The sequence below is a fragment of the Anarrhichthys ocellatus genome, unplaced genomic scaffold (assembly GCF_004355925.1).
Source record: "Anarrhichthys ocellatus isolate YVR2014 unplaced genomic scaffold, GSC_Weel_1.0 scaffold86, whole genome shotgun sequence".
Lineage (NCBI taxonomy): Eukaryota > Metazoa > Chordata > Actinopteri > Perciformes > Anarhichadidae > Anarrhichthys > Anarrhichthys ocellatus.
The window spans coordinates 2,300,471-2,316,079 of NW_022280116.1; the positions used below are offsets into that span (position 1 = coordinate 2,300,471).

The following is a 15,609-nucleotide window of genomic DNA, read 5'->3' on the forward strand; positions in this document are numbered from 1 at the left end:
TATATGTATATATATATATGTGTATGTATATATGTATATATATATATATGTGTATGTATATATGTATGTATGTGTATGTATATATGTATGTATGTGTATGTGTATGTATGTATGTATATATATGTGTATGTATATATGTATATATGTATGTGTATATATGTATATATATGTGTATATATGTATATATGTATATATGTGTATATATATGTGTATATATGTATATATATGTATATGTCCTATACTGATATTTGAGCAAAATAATAACGCTACACTTTCTTTTTCTATGTTTTATAATAACTTCTACCAAAGCTTCACATGAGGGTTCACCAAGAAGAGAAGAAGTACCTTTGTCCAGATTGCGGCTACAAATGCAAGTGGGCGACTCAGCTGAAGTACCACATGACCAAGCACACAGGTATCAATCAGCAAGGCATAAAGCTTGATGATTATAATACTTTGTGACTTTTCAACATTAGATAACTACCTGAACAATGATTTGTTTTTTTTTGCCTCATTGCCTCTGTCATCAGTGTCCCACTCCCCAAATACTGCTATGTTATTAGTGTGAGGCAGGATACCGTCAGCACTGTAGCCGTTGTTTGCACTGTTTGTGCTATTAGCACCGTTTAGCTTCCAGCAGCCGGCTCAGCTGTCGCCATGTTGAGAGCCGTGTGGAGGCAATCCCTCAATCATTCACTTGCTCTGAATTTTGAATTTAGCATCTTCCCAAGATTTGTAACAAATAATATTTTAGCTTACACCTTTTTATTGCATGATTTTCCCCTGTTAGCAAGCTACGAACACTCATCCGGATTTTGGTTTTGTTGGTAAGGTTTACAGATTTAGTGAATTGTAATTGTCTCATTTATTTTGTCTTGTGCAGGGGACAAGCCATTCGCCTGTGACGAGTGTGACTACCGCACTAACAGAGCGGATGCTCTCCGCGCCCACCGGGACACGCAGCACTGCGACCTGCGGCCTTATGTCTGCGAGAAATGCGGCAAAGCCTTCAAGACTAGCTTCATACTGAAGACCCATCAGCGGCAGCACAGCGACGATCGGCCGTACTCGTGCGGCCTGTGCCACAAGGCCTTCCGCTGGCCGGCAGGTCTCAGACATCACTACCTCTCGCACACGAAGCAGCAACCTTTCTGCTGTCGCCACTGCTCCTACCGAGCCAAGCAGAAGTTCCAGGTGGTCAAGCATTTGCGGAGGCACCACCCGGAGATGTCAGTGGAGCAGGGCGTGGTGAGGGACTCTGAAGCGGTTAGCCTGACCCTGAAGGAGGCCTTGCAGGGGACGCTTGATGAGAGAGCAGCAGAAGTGGAGGAGGAGGAAGGAACGGCCGACGAAGCACAGGCAGTAAATGAGGAGGTTGTGCAAAGAGAGACAAACCGCTGAAGAGAGGGCACAATAGATGCAGTGGTCATTTCAGATTGTAGATGGCAATCATTGCCAAAAGGAACAGTGAAATAAATATCAATATGTATAACTGACCACTTGATTTTTACACTGTAAAAAGCTCATAAAACTCATCAGTGCATGCTGATGAGGGAGTGTGGATTGAAAGGAAGGTGTGTTCTGTGAAAAGTATTTTGATATTGGTTGTGATTAAAAAAACTTTAATATTTAAAGTGAATAAATTAACTTCAATGAGTCAAAAATGTTTTGGAATGACTGAATGTTGATCCATTCCAAAAATGCATGTATTTACAGACCCATATACATACAGTACATGTACATTATACACATTACCTTGTGTAATTAGTGCATTAGTTATTAGAAATAACTCAAGCAGACACTTAATCGTAGATTAACCATCATAATGCAAAGTTCTGAGTAATTCATAATAGTAGGTTTATAATACTGGTATTTGGCAGTTTTTTCACGTTCCGTTATTACACTTTCAGTTATATCGGGTACTGTAACTTCCACATATACAATATATTTAAAGGCAGACGGGTATATTTTTACATTCTAGACATGCAGTCATCCTCCATGTTACCTCATTGCCCAGACAATTCAAAAAACCTGAGGGCAATATCTCTATAAAAAGTTGAATTTAGTCTAGTTGGTCTAGTTTCTTGGTGAATTTGGTAAAGGACATGCATCAACCCCATTTCATAATGACTCTCTTTAACTGATTCAATCTAGTTGAAAAGAGTTCTCGATTACAAAAAGTAAATATCTTGTTGAAGTGAATAATGCTGAGAAACAAATAACTGATTTCTGACACATTACCCGCTGATTGCTATTTTAGAGGTGCAATGGGTATATCCAAAATTTGGCCAAACTGATGAAAACCTTGAGAGACGGTCAAAATAAACACTTATCTTATAATCTTAACATTTACATTTAGCTTGCTTTGCTCAGTTTTAGCAAGACTGTAGTAGCAAGAAAACCACACAAAAACCATATAGCAAATCCGTTTGGAAAGTTTTTCGGTATGGTTTATGGAAAGCCACGCCAATGTTTAGTATTGTTTTGCTTCTTTATATACATGCTGTTCTGTGGAAGCCCATTTCCGTCAGCAAAGAAAAAAGAAAAAGCCAAAGTTTTTTTTCTTGTGGAAAAAAGTAAAAAAATAAAAATGCACCAACTCTTTTGCTGCATCCATCTGTAACCATGACACAGACCAGATGTTTCCAGTTTCTGTTTAATGAAGGTTGCCACCTCAGCCAAATCGGTTATATTCTTTCTACTCCAGAGCTGCTTCTTGCTTAAAATCCTTTCAAGGGTGCATTTGCTCAGTACAATCCACATGAAACAGCAAGCAATTGAAGTATTTCATGTGTTGTAAAGCCACGTTTAAAGTAGTCTTCCATGTACTCACGATCCATTTATATGTCAAATGTAGGGTAACCTGTGAAGAGCTGCTTCTACGACTGTTGTGTTAAAGTATCTCATAATTTCGTCCGAAAAATTCATAATTCAAATTTTTTCTATTTTTTTTTTTTTGCTGGCGGAAATGAGCTACCATACTGTTCTCATTCTTCATCAGGCAAATGAGGACACAGGACTGTGGTCCACCTCTGGCTTCGTATCCTCACATGTGACTTCCTCATGTGAGCTCTGAGATGCTGACGTTGACAAAGAGGGAGGCGGGAGGGATGGCTGTTCCATCCTTGGAGAGCAGGTGAATGTGACGATATCCTGGAAAGTAAAGACGTCGTGAGGAATTTGGATAAGAGAAAGCTTTCAAACTGAGTCTCAGGAGTTCTCCTGCATCTGGTATTTGAGGCAACATATGATTTAATCTACATATTTAATAAATACTGCAGTGCGCTGTAACTGTGCTGTACTCTCTGCTCACCTGCTTGGATGCACGTAAACGGAAGAGTGAACTGTCCAATGAAGTCGTTCCTGGACGCCTTATCGTAGTCCTCCACCTCGAAGCGTACCAGGGCCAGCTCGGGGGCGTGGATGACAAAATTTAAAGTTTCATTCCACACTGGGTTAAAACCTGCAGGTAGAGGGCAGTAGAGGAGTGAGTGAGACTTTGTTTTAATCTCCACATTCTTATAGTACTGGACATGCTCTCACCATTGTTGTTAATGTGACTGGTCTCTTCCTTGGCCTGGTCCTGTGGGACCCCATAGATCTCCACTCTGACCAGGGGGTCTACAATAGAGCCCTCTTTCTGATTCACCTTTGGGAGCTGCTGCCCACTGATCACCTGATAAACACACAAGCAGATCTGCGTATTAGATACAGACACCACTGCCCTGTAGTACTCTCACACAGAAGAATAGAAGAATATTGCATTTTTTTTTTTTGTTTGCAACCTCAAACCAACAAGCAGTTTTGAACCTGTATGGATAAGCGGAGTGGTTTGTAGCCTTGCCGCTCCTTGGGCTTCTCCGGACTGAACTGAGTGCTGCTGTCTCTCATGAAGTCAGGCTTGAGGACGTAGCCGCAGCAGCCGTTCTGCCCGAACAGCCCGTCATTCAGATCCATTTCCAGACCTGCTGTCTGGAAGTTCAGAGCCACTTTAGGAAGAGAAAAAAAAAAAAACAGAAAGGAGATAATGTAATTAACTGTGATTTTTTTTATTTTGGTTGGCTGCATCACATGATTTCCCAGAACCAGAGTCTACAATCTCGCCATCAAAGTTCATGTGGGAAGTCCAGAGCAGACGGCGTCAGTTTAAGGCCTCATGACAGGAAGCATCTGTCACGTTAAACTCCTCCAGCTGCTGGGTGATGCTCTGTCTGACCCAGACCTCCTAAATTATAACTACGTATATTTACTCAAGTACTTTACCTAAGTAACATTTTGAGGTAATTGTACTACTTGAGTATTTAAGTACCACTTTATGCTACACTATACTTCTGCTCTTCTGCATTTTGGAGGCGAACATTGTCGTTTTTACTCCACTACATATATTTGATAACTTTAGTCACTCGCAGACTAGATTAATAATACAAAATACAATTCAACTAATGAATGATGACATATGTTTGAAGATTAAACTGCCTAGCGGTATATAAAGTAATTAGAATTAGCTCCACCTTTACCAGTAGCAACATTAAAGTAATGAACACATCAATGCATTAATCCAACATGATTTAAAGTCAAAGGATGATTTAATCGGGTTTAAAAATGAATCCTTAGATGTTCAAAATACAGCGACAGTATTATTTAATGTTGTAGTTGCAAGTGCTATTCATGTTTGGCAAATTAAACTGTGCCAATTATTACTGACTAAATCTATATCCATGCCCAGGTTCCTAAGTTGTCATGTACTATAGGGCATTCATTCCAAATGATTGAATTTATGATCCTGAAAGTGCTTCAACTCAAGTGGCTGAAATAATACACGCAATCACGTTTTCCGCCCTATGCTGAAGTGTTGGAGGGGCTGTGGACGTCAGAATACTGAGGTATTAAGATTTGAAACAGGAGACGTTGGTGATTTTAGAGGCAACGTTTACATTGAACCAGCAGCGTGCGACCTTCCCCTCACCTATCTGGCAGCCCACATTCCACATCTCCTGCGGGTTGTAGTTGGAGGATTCAGTCCTGAGGCCACCGGGGTAGATCCTGCTCAGCTGCCGTGTGTTGTACTGCACAAAATCTGTCCCTGAAGAGAGGTTTGCAGAGAATTAGGCCACTAAATGTCTATAGCAGGAACACAGAGAAATCTACTCTTCCTCCATCGACTCAGACATAATTATAAATAATATCATAATGTAAAAAGAAAGATACACTTTGTTACACATAGATAACATATCATAATCATAAAAAAATATGTAATTGTTCCCTTGTGTTCTTGTTCACCTGCTTCCTTAGCAAGCCTCTTGGTCTTGGACTCAGAGAATGAGGACATCTCACAGCATTCGGCGTGTGAACGAGCATGCTCAAAGCCATGGAAGTGCACACTCTTGCAGTAAACCACCAGGTCTGACAGCTCCCTGGACAGTTTGGACTTGGATTTCTGCAAAAGTGGAGAATAAAAAGCAAAATGAGTCAACAATCGAATCATATTCCCATCACTTTAATAGCACCTATGGTGAGAAGTGGCCATATGGTTCGAACGTAACCCTGTAAATTAGAGGCCAGTGATTAAATAATAGTTACCTGGGTATTTTTTTACTACTAAAATGAAATTGCAACTTATTAGTATCAAAAAAAGTTCAACAAAATACTAAAAAAAATACATTAAAAAACAAATAATTTGTAATTTGTCTCAAGTTTAAACAAAACTATTATTAGTCTTAATTAAAGGACCATGCACACACACACAAAATACATTAATCTCAAAATCAATCACCAGACACTAAAAATATTAATCTACATGGAGCACCATTACACACTCTTTATCACACTAACAATTATAAGGCAAGTCTACAAGCACACATCTCTCTCTCCTCCATCACCTCTAATTAAATCATTAATGCCACAAATGCCTTCCAGTTAATCTCTCTCTGCCCAGCAGGGAAATGCTGACACAGAGGTTTTTCCCAACAAATAAGGAGACGCACAATGGATGCTGTTTTCTTTATCTGTCTTCTTTTAAATATCCCTGTTTCCTGTTTCTTTTCACTATCTCCCACCTTCTACTCCAGTCTCGCCTCACTGTCTCTTATTTCCCGCCTCATCTTCCTGTCTCTCTCTCTCTCTCTCTCTCTCTCTCTCTCTCTCTCTCTCTCTCTCTCTCTCTCTCTCTCTCTCTCTCTCTCTCTCTCTCTACAATCAAGCTCCATTCACATCTGTCTTGATTTACTATCACTCTTTATATAATCCTCTGTCGTCTTCCCTTCCACTATCTATAAGGAACTTGTCTAGGCATGGTCAAATCGTGCTAAAATTAATCAAGTTTCTTGAATAAAAAAAAAAAACATTGAGATGTGAGTTCTTACAGAAACATCATAAGGTATCAAATGTATGTACCTTCCCCGTTTCATTCAAACACTCAGCAGGTGGGTCCCCTGGTGACAGGCTCTCAGCATCATCATTGGCCATCTCTTCCTCATCACTTATTTCATCTGTCAGGGTTTCATCGACACAGTCTCCTGGACCGCTAATCTTCTTGGCCTTCAGCAGAATTTTTCCCCTCAGTTCCTATACGATGAACACCAACACAGGCACAGATTGGTGAGAGCAGTTCGTCTCAATGCTGGATGTGATAATTCGCCTCCACTTCATTTGCGGCATTTTGCTGTTCGTTTAGAAGTAGATTTGAGGACTTGATTAAATCCAGTCACATGAAGAAATCCATTAATGTTATCTGAATGTGCCGAGTGAGGGATGCAACGCGGGAAAGACTAGCATGACATATTGACAATGAACTCAAACGTCACAGTTATTGAGTACTTGTTGTCTTCGGTACCCAGACTACTCCTAAAGGTGGTCCATCTTCCTGCACTTTGTCGTCTCCTAACAAAATGAAGCAATGCACCACTATTAGATCGCCGAAATCCTCACTGGAATTCCTCGTAGCATGTATCTGCCATTACTCCAAGTTAGCATTGATTGTCCTGAGTGCTCTAATGGAAAATAGATTGGAAGTTATACCATGGCTGTGCTTTCAGGGTGAGTGGAAGATGGATAATAAGGCACACACGGAGCCGTTCAAACTCTCTGAATTGTAAATGATACCTAAGTTTCCCCCAGATCAGGCATGGTCTGAAAACATTTCGTTCCGAAAGGGTAATCACTGACTCAAAGCAGAATGTTCACCGAAGCTTCATATCACACTTTAAAATGTTGAATCAAACAAGAATGTAACAGCATCGCTATTACAAGATGAAACACAAAGACAGCCATGCTAACACCTCTGTAGTAACATCTGCTATCAGCTCAAAACAAAATACTCTTTATTTGCCGGTCCGATCAGAGAGACTGAGAGGAAATGACACCAACAATAAAACCTGAAAGATTCTGGGATTTTGAGAAAACATTCGGGGCTTGAGCCCCAAACCCCAAACAGATTCTCACCTGTGGAGACGGAAGCTGTTGAGGGACCTGCCCATCCAGCAGGGTGGTCAGTAGTGTGTCACCCAAGATTTGACTTAGGTGCTTGGCCATGACTGTCTGCTGCTCCACGCCACAGTGATTCTCAAGAGACAGGATGACTGGGAAGTCCGATGCCTATCAAACAGGAGAGAGAAGACACAGTAGTGGCTTTTTTTTAAAATCGTATCTGTTTTCTGTCTTATTTACATTGCACTTTGATCAGCTACAGCAAACTCAGTGGTAAAAGCACTGTATTGAGTTTCCATTAAGCCACGATCCTCCAGGGCAGTTCCTGCATCTTTCTAAAGTGGAAGGAAAGTTCCAGCGGGATGAAATAGAGAGGTGGAGACTCGTGAGGAGTTCCTGGTAGTTTTCCATGTCGGTCAGTCAGCAGGGGTACATTTGATTCCAGGGGCAGGGAGGGTTACCAACTGCTCCATGTGTGCCTCACACTTTTCTGGGCACACAGACAGTCCTGTCAGTGGGTTTATTAACTGCTCGCAGTGGTTGGAGAAAACACATTTTTTTAAGATTACTTTCAGCGCCGTGTAGCCATGAAGATACTTTTCATTTCATTTGACTTTTATTTTGTTTGTGCTGCTCACAACATTGAAGAATATCAACATTCTGGATAACCCACAGACCACACTACCAAGTTTTTATAGGGACTATTTCTTCTGTTCATAGGCAAACTGTTCACAGTTAGGTCTGTAACTGGAAAATGGATTCTGGCAAGACATATTTTAACTTAAAATGAAAACCTGAGCGGGCTGCGCGGCTGGACACTGCCAGCTGTAAGTGATGATAGATGTTTTCTGTGAAATTTGGAAGTGCTGCTCACCTTGAAGGCGTATTCCTTCAGCGTCGAAATGACGTCTCTGAAAAGAATCTTAGAAGTCAAAGTGTGACCATGATACACGACGGGTTCCCCGTCACTGCCGTCCCAGCAGTCCACCTCTACACAACGGCAGCCTCTCTTCAGGGCTCTACACACACACACACACACACACACACACACACACACACACACACACGTAAGTAAACTGCATTGTTTTGTTTTTTTAAAGCTAAAAAGTTCAACTCCCTGATCTCTGATCAGTACATTAAATTTGTTTCTGTATGCTTTCTTTTGATTGTCAAACCTCCGGTTCCATTAAAACAAGTACCAAGTCTAAACTGTGTTGCGTGTGTGTGTGCAGCAGTCCTCACTGGATGTATGCCTCCCGGCTGCTCTGTCCTCGCAGCTGGTCCTCCAGGAGGTAGGTGTTGTGTGAGGAGGAGATGAAGTAGTGGCTAAGCGGCTGGCTCATGTCCTGGTGAAGCTGCCGATGCTCAGGTTTAAATACGGAGCCCTCCCGTGAGCACAAGTACATCTGGAAGCCATCCAATGACATGGCGCTCTGCTTCTTGGCTGGGTATCATAAAGATGGGTGTTTGCACAAGAGCACAATCCAGGGTTATATGAAGTTCCAAACAAATTTCCAAATCTACCAGGACTCTAGATAAAAGGCTATTGACTTCAGTACTATTCTCAGATCAAGAAGTGCAGGTCACGGGGTATAAGTCTTTGCTGAGGTGCAGGAGTTTAATAAATATTAGCAGACTGGAAAGAAAGGCATCCACACGCTCAAATGATGTGTTGTGTGTTGCAAATGTTCAATGAGGTTTTAAGTCCCTGCTATATGGCTCCAGGGATGACAGTCTTTTGGTGAGTTGGATAGTCCACTACTTTAGAGTAGTGGACTATCATAGACTGACATAGACAGACATAGAGTGCTGCAGGAAAACTCCTGAAATTAGTCGGTATTTTTCTACTTCCGTTTCCCTTGTCTCAAGGTCAATTTCTTTATGGGTTTTTGGTTAGATTACTGAAATGACGTCTGAGGTTAACACAAGTTTAAGAGATTTCAACATTTTGTTCTTCGATATAAAATAAGTAGCTTTTAAGTGTCTACATGAGACTACGGAATGTCATCACAGCCTCGTTGTGTATACTCGTGCTCATGTGGCCGTGGTGTAGTTTGTTAGTAGCCTAATGTTCGCTTTTAACTGCTACCGATTGCATTCATGCTTCAAAAATGATAAAAGTGGTGTTCATTCGTGAATATTATCTTGCTGAACATAAGTATCATAAACTTGTGTTTGCCACAGAGCTTATTTTCTGCAAGAATCTATAATCCAATTGAAAAATCCCACTGGCTTTGTGTCGAGGGGAACCAGTGCGATGCTAACTTCCGGGGTTGGCTGACAAAAATACGTCATACTGCCACTACTCTATATAGCTATAGGCTATTGTATATGTGTTGATTTATGACATAGGTATTGGAAAAGTCAAGTTCTAACACGAAATAAATATTTAACACTAGAACACCTCGTGCATATTCCGAATATTGCTTCAATCATGCGTGGGTGTATTTTATAGCAGTTGTGCAACTGGGCAACTCCTCTTGAGCTCCAGCCGCCCCTCAGGTATCATGTGTGATATACATGAAGACGCACTGCTGTCAGCCACAGCCATCTTCACCTGATTCAGATGGTTCGTAGCGGTCAATCAGCTCCTGGGCATGCTGGGAACTCTGCTCTCCCTCCTGCTGCTCTATGCTCAGGAAGTTCTCCAGCTCGTCCAACATTAACTTCTCTCCATCTCCGGAGTAGTCCTGGAACACCTTCCACACTTCATCCCTCTGAGTCAGCATCCTATAGAAATGGACGAACTGCTCGATTTCCAAAGAGCCACTCTCCGACTTGTCAGCCATCTGTGGAAATAAAGGTGGTTTGGAAACAGTTGGGGGAAAAGCACTGAGTTGAACAACACTTAATTCTGTTCCACAACCTAGTCAGACCAAAATGCAACATCAGGCAACAAGGAATGAAGGAGGTCTAATGGTCAGTGAGTCACAGGTTCAATCCCTGCAGCAACCAACGCGTTCACCAAGAAGCAACGACAGCTCACCGTGAAGAGATGCAGAGCGTGTTCCTCATTCATGTCTACATTCATCATCTTCAGCAGTGTCCGCACCTCTTTGAAATTCATCTTCCCGTCTTTGTTTTTGTCGGCTTTCTGAAACCAGTCCCAGACCCACCTGAGAAGACGCTGAGGGAAACGTCAGCTCACAAGTGGATGAATGGTTCAAATTGAAAAAACTTCATTCAAAATCGTTACAATCAGCTGAGAGAGGAATGTACGACAGTAAAAGGATACTGGTCCAGCCTCTCCTTCTCATCCATCGTTTGAGCCTTGTGAATCAGCTTGCGCACTCCCTGGATCCAGGCCTTGGCTTCCTGCGGCGAGTCGGCCACAAGGTCCAGGTTGCCTTGGCGGCCGTGAAACACTAAGGTGAAGCAGACGTCAGCGGGGAACTCCTCAGCGATGCTCAGCAGGACCTCCGACTGGTGGCCCTCACGCACAGCCTCCACCTCGGTAACTGAGACTGAGACATGTATGGATGGTTAAAGTAATAGTTCAGTGTTTGGAGGATTACGCTATTTTTATTATGCATTTCATACACTTCTGTTTTAGGTTTTATTGAGCTTGGGTTGGGTCAGGAAGCATTGTTGTTGTGGACCTTTAAGGCCAGTTTATATCGGTTTATATCGGGTTATATCGGGGTTTATATCGGTTTATATCGGGCACCTGTTTCGGTACTCACACGTGGAGTGGCCTTTCCCCGCCCATCTGGACTTGTACCAGATCGTCAGGCCATCCTCCAGCAGGCGGAAATGGCGCTGCTTCTTCCACGATTTTGACTTGACTTTTCTCAGAGTCGACCCCGCTATCATCACCTTGACATCTGGGTCATCTTGGATACCTGCGCCGAGTCACGGTTAGGGTTAGTATATGTAAAGTATGTATATGTAATGTAAAAAGGTCATGATGATGTCATACCTCCAATACTACACAATCAGAACTGGCAGGCCAGGGAGAAGACTCATTGTTCTGTTATTACCGATTCATTTAGGAGATACAGACCTAACACTGAGTTCAACTTCTATTAGATCCTAAACCTTCATTCAAATTGCAAAATCATCACAATTTCTCTTTACTCATTCTCAGTGGATAACATTTACTCACGTGAACCTTCAGGATCCATTGCTATTCTTGAATCATGCCAATGGAAATGTGTTGCCAAAAAGAAGGAGATGCGGGCGAATTGTTCCAGATGCTTTCCCCTGTTTCCAAACAAAATACATTTTGTAAAAGCTCTGTGTTCATTCAACTGATGCTTATAACCTAAATACAACTAATAATAGCAGAATATTAATCTTCAAATCGAAACAGTTATACAAAACCTCAGTACACCTGCTTCAACCTTACTGTAGAGAAGTTTTTATTTAGGAAGGACATGGTTCCCTTTAATAATACAGGACTTCCCTGCTGATGAGTTGGGTAGTCAGGTGGTGAAGGGAATCTATTACTGTTATTTTTAACTGTAAGATCTGGGCTCAAACCCCTGAGCGGGCACGTGACTGCTCTGCCAAAGTGTCCCTGAGCTTCAAAGCGCCTGGCTGTCGACTTTCGGTGACACTGTTTTATGATGGCCATGTCTGTAATGCATTACTAACATATAGCGCTATAATCTGTTTATAGCACTGCATTATAGTCATAAGCACTCATAAATACTCATAATGCTTTATAGCAATAATCATAACACATCATAAAGCACTTTATATGACTTATACCATCAGGTATCATAATACTTCATAACTGCTGGTCACTTACTGAACTCTCTTTTTTGCCAGGATCAGTATAATTCCCACAGTTGTAATACATTATGAAGGTTTGATCAACAAAAGTGAAAAAACTGTCTGTTATGACCCTTTATATACAGCTACAGGTAAAGTAAAAATTGTTTCAGGAATTATCTATATTTTGAGTCAATTGAGACTTTAGATATTTTTTTTGCGGGGGGGGGGGGCATCACATTAGTGAAATGTAAATGTCCATCAATCACTTGTGAATCCTCAAAAGGTTGTATCAACTCGGAGTACTCAATTCCTGCTAATCCACAGCCTATGGTTATGAGCCATTACTTTTTTCAGGTCGCTTAAACCAAACAATGACCCATTACAGTAACTTATAATCACATTATAATGCATTGTAAGAGTGGTTATTATCATCGGGGCAACTGTGGCTAAGTGGAGAGCAGGGCTGGCCTTCAATCAGAAGGTCAACGGTTCGATCCCCCTGAATTGTAAGTCGCTTTGGATAAAAGCGCCTGCTAAATGACTGTATTGCAATGTGGTGTAATTATAAAAAAAAAGATTACAGTGAATTACAACTATGGGAATTACTATGATCCTTACAAAAATGTCTGAGTGACCAACAATATTCAAGTATTATAACACTTGACCTTATAAGTCATTATAAAATGCTTTATAATGTGCTATGATTGTTGTTATGAAGCATTATGGATCTTTAGGAGTGCTTAGAACTCCAATTGTGCCACAAGCTGATTATAATGCATTATAAGTATGTTTGTAAAGAAATGCATTACAGACATGGCGTCACAGAAAATGTTACCTAACTTTTAGACTTGTTAGCAGCTGAATCAACCCTAAATAAACACACAAAACCATTGTGAAACAGGTCAGGTCATCTTTTAGCCCAAAATCATAACATTGAGTGTTTTGCAATCTGATCATCATACAGCCTGTTATATACTTATCCCTTCATAATGTGTCGCATCAGAAGACAGAGGGAGTACCAAACCGAATGAGACAAATGTGCAGCAGACCTGCTGCTTATCGTGTAAAACCGATAAACTCCTGCTATCTCTGGTGCTCGCTGATAAATGTGGATGAAATACTTCCGGAAAGGGAAGGTTTTCTAAAGTCTGTATTACTGTATTCCTGTCTGACAGCGATCCTTTTCTTTCATTGTCTCCTGAAACAACAAGATCTAGTCTTGGGTTCTATGTGCTTCACAACCCACTGTACCAGCCCCCCCCCCTCCCCTCCCCAGCCCCAGCAAGTTTAGGAGAAAAGAAGCCAGAGTTCTCACCACAACATGACTGATGCGATGCAAGGAATGCTTTTGCAGTTACACACAATTTATTATCACACTCCTACTGAAAAAAACAACCGACTGACTGACTTACCATGAAGAGCCGTGAGGCTTATTTTCCACAGCTATTTGCTCCACAAACTTGTTGTGCTTTCACTGCAGGGCCACGTCAAAGACGTTTGTATTTCCCATCCGAGTTCTTTCAGATTCTATTTCACTTGCTGAAAGTTCAACACACCCTCCTTCATACTTCACGTGCAGACTTTTGAGCTGCAATTAGGTCACATTATGTTGTTTTATTTTTGGGGCCATGCGTTTTGGATGGGGAGCGCTCTCTCCTTTGGCGAGATGAGTCACACAAGGCCACTTCTTCAGGGAAGTCACTGACCACAAACACACACACACACACACGCACACACACACAAAGTACATGACTAACGGGCGCATTGAGAATAAACAAGTCAGTCATGAAGACCAACAGCTTCATGCTTTCATCTTGTGTACTAGTGTGTAGTCTAGGTTTAAATCCGTTTTATCCAACATCGTAACGTTCCACTTCCTCTGTACAGTGGGATCTGTGTCCTGATATTAACTCATGACTGCTTTTTTTTCCTCTTCCTGCACACAATTATGTGAAGAATTTCACACACACGTGAACAGGCAGTGTCGGTCCAGTAAAAATCCATATATAACTCTGGCTAGGAGAAGGACTGTGCACAGTAAATTAGAACCAGAGGCAGAAATATGAGACATAAAAGCATCACTTCAGCAAAGCCCATATGCAACCGCAGCTGAAGAAAGAAAGAATGAGTCAGTCAAACTACAATATATATATATATATATATAAATTTTCCTTACTTACCAAAAGTGAAGATCTCTCTGGGGATATTGTAAGTCAGAACTCCAGAGGTGGGTACTCTTCAGGAGACGGCTCTCCCAGAGAGGGCCTCAGATACTGAGGGGTAGGACCCTGGATGGCCGGCCTGAGAGAATGCTCAGGGATGTGTGTGTGTGTGTGTGTGTGTGTGTGTGTGTGTGTGTTGCCCTGTGTGCTGAGATCCAGACTCGCGGAGAGTCCAGAGACTGTTAGCTGAGCTCAGGGCCTTAAAAGACTGGGAGTGTCATAAGGCAAATCTGGCTCAGCCTCCTCCCCTCTCACTGCCGGGTCTAGGAAACCAGATTCCCTATAGTCACTGCTTCCGCACGCTGGTACGCTCTGCTCCCGCCCCTCCTCATCCTCCTCTACACCCTCCCTCCTCCTCCTCCCCCCACAGCCTTCCTTCCTTTCCTGCCACCCCCTTTACTGCATCTGGTGGGGGTCACTCCCCTCAGCCTGCTTCGCCTCGTTCTTTCTCCCTCATCCTCTGGGTAATCGCTGATGCTCTGCAGAGGGACTTGTGTTCCTGTATCAGCGCTGATAACGGAGTAATACAATTCTTGGAAAGAAGGCTTGCTGTGCCGGGGGGAAAGAAGCCCAATCATAAAACAATGAGAAATAGCTATAGTGCATGAAAAAAAACAAAAACGAATATCCTGAAATCTGATCTCAGAAGATTGCAACAGTCTGCGTCAGGGACGATAAAGGGCTGTACTGTAGATCTTGGCAGTATGCCACATCCTGCAGAGCAGAGCCTTGATTGGTAGACCATCTTTTAGTTACACTTTTGATACATATCTCTACGGTCCGACATGCACGTGAAACTGCATTGATAATAGTTTTAATATGCAAATAAATCATGGGTGAATATGGACAATGTGGATGTCTGACTCACAAATAGCAACATAGACGTCACTTTCCCTCCAACCAGTCGTACTAATGCACTCCGTTTGAAAGGAATGGCTTCAGATACTTTCCTCATGAAAGGTAAACGGAGAGACACACACACAACGCACTTAGGAGCTTCTCCTACGGGGATTGGATTTGCTCACAAATGGAAGGATTGAGCGGAGGGGGGGGGGGGGGGGGGGGGCAAAGGTTGGTGTCCATCTCAGTCGGGAGGATAATGGAACCTTTTTTGGGGGTGGGGGGGGGTCTGTTAATGTACTGGTGAAAGCTCGTCAGTGTTCTGAGTGAGCACTCAGTGAGTGCAGGTGTGCCGCTTTCTCTTCTGACTGATAAAGAATGATGGACCCAGTCTAAAACAAAG

At 42.2% G+C, this 15,609-nt stretch overlaps 2 protein-coding genes across 3 annotated transcripts in view; one reads left to right on the forward strand and one right to left on the reverse strand.

Annotated features, from left to right (window-relative positions):
* The window catches only part of znf142 (zinc finger protein 142), a 19,981-nt gene extending 17,529 nt beyond the window's left edge, over window positions 1–2,452 (forward strand). For both annotated transcript variants that reach the window (XM_031875014.1, XM_031875013.1), the window contains 2 exons: window positions 310–415; window positions 884–2,452. In XM_031875014.1, the coding sequence (XP_031730874.1) occupies window positions 310–415; window positions 884–1,401 (624 nt within the window). In that variant the 3' untranslated portion in view covers window positions 1,402–2,452. The remainder of the gene's footprint in view (window positions 1–309; window positions 416–883) is intronic.
* Window positions 2,453–2,577: 125 nt separating this feature from the next.
* plcd4b (phospholipase C, delta 4b) lies at window positions 2,578–14,812 on the reverse strand. Its single transcript, XM_031875017.1, has 16 exons — window positions 14,325–14,812; window positions 11,531–11,628; window positions 11,109–11,267; window positions 10,661–10,889; window positions 10,412–10,541; window positions 9,983–10,214; window positions 8,668–8,869; window positions 8,300–8,444; window positions 7,441–7,593; window positions 6,394–6,564; window positions 5,281–5,437; window positions 4,967–5,083; window positions 3,811–3,989; window positions 3,544–3,676; window positions 3,314–3,463; window positions 2,578–3,153 (listed from the first exon to the last, which is right to left on the reverse strand). Exons 2-16 carry the CDS (start codon window positions 11,547–11,549, stop codon window positions 3,062–3,064), a joined length of 2,268 nt encoding a protein of 755 aa, XP_031730877.1. The 5' UTR covers window positions 11,550–11,628; window positions 14,325–14,812; the 3' UTR covers window positions 2,578–3,061.
* Between the last annotated feature and the right edge of the window lie 797 nt (window positions 14,813–15,609).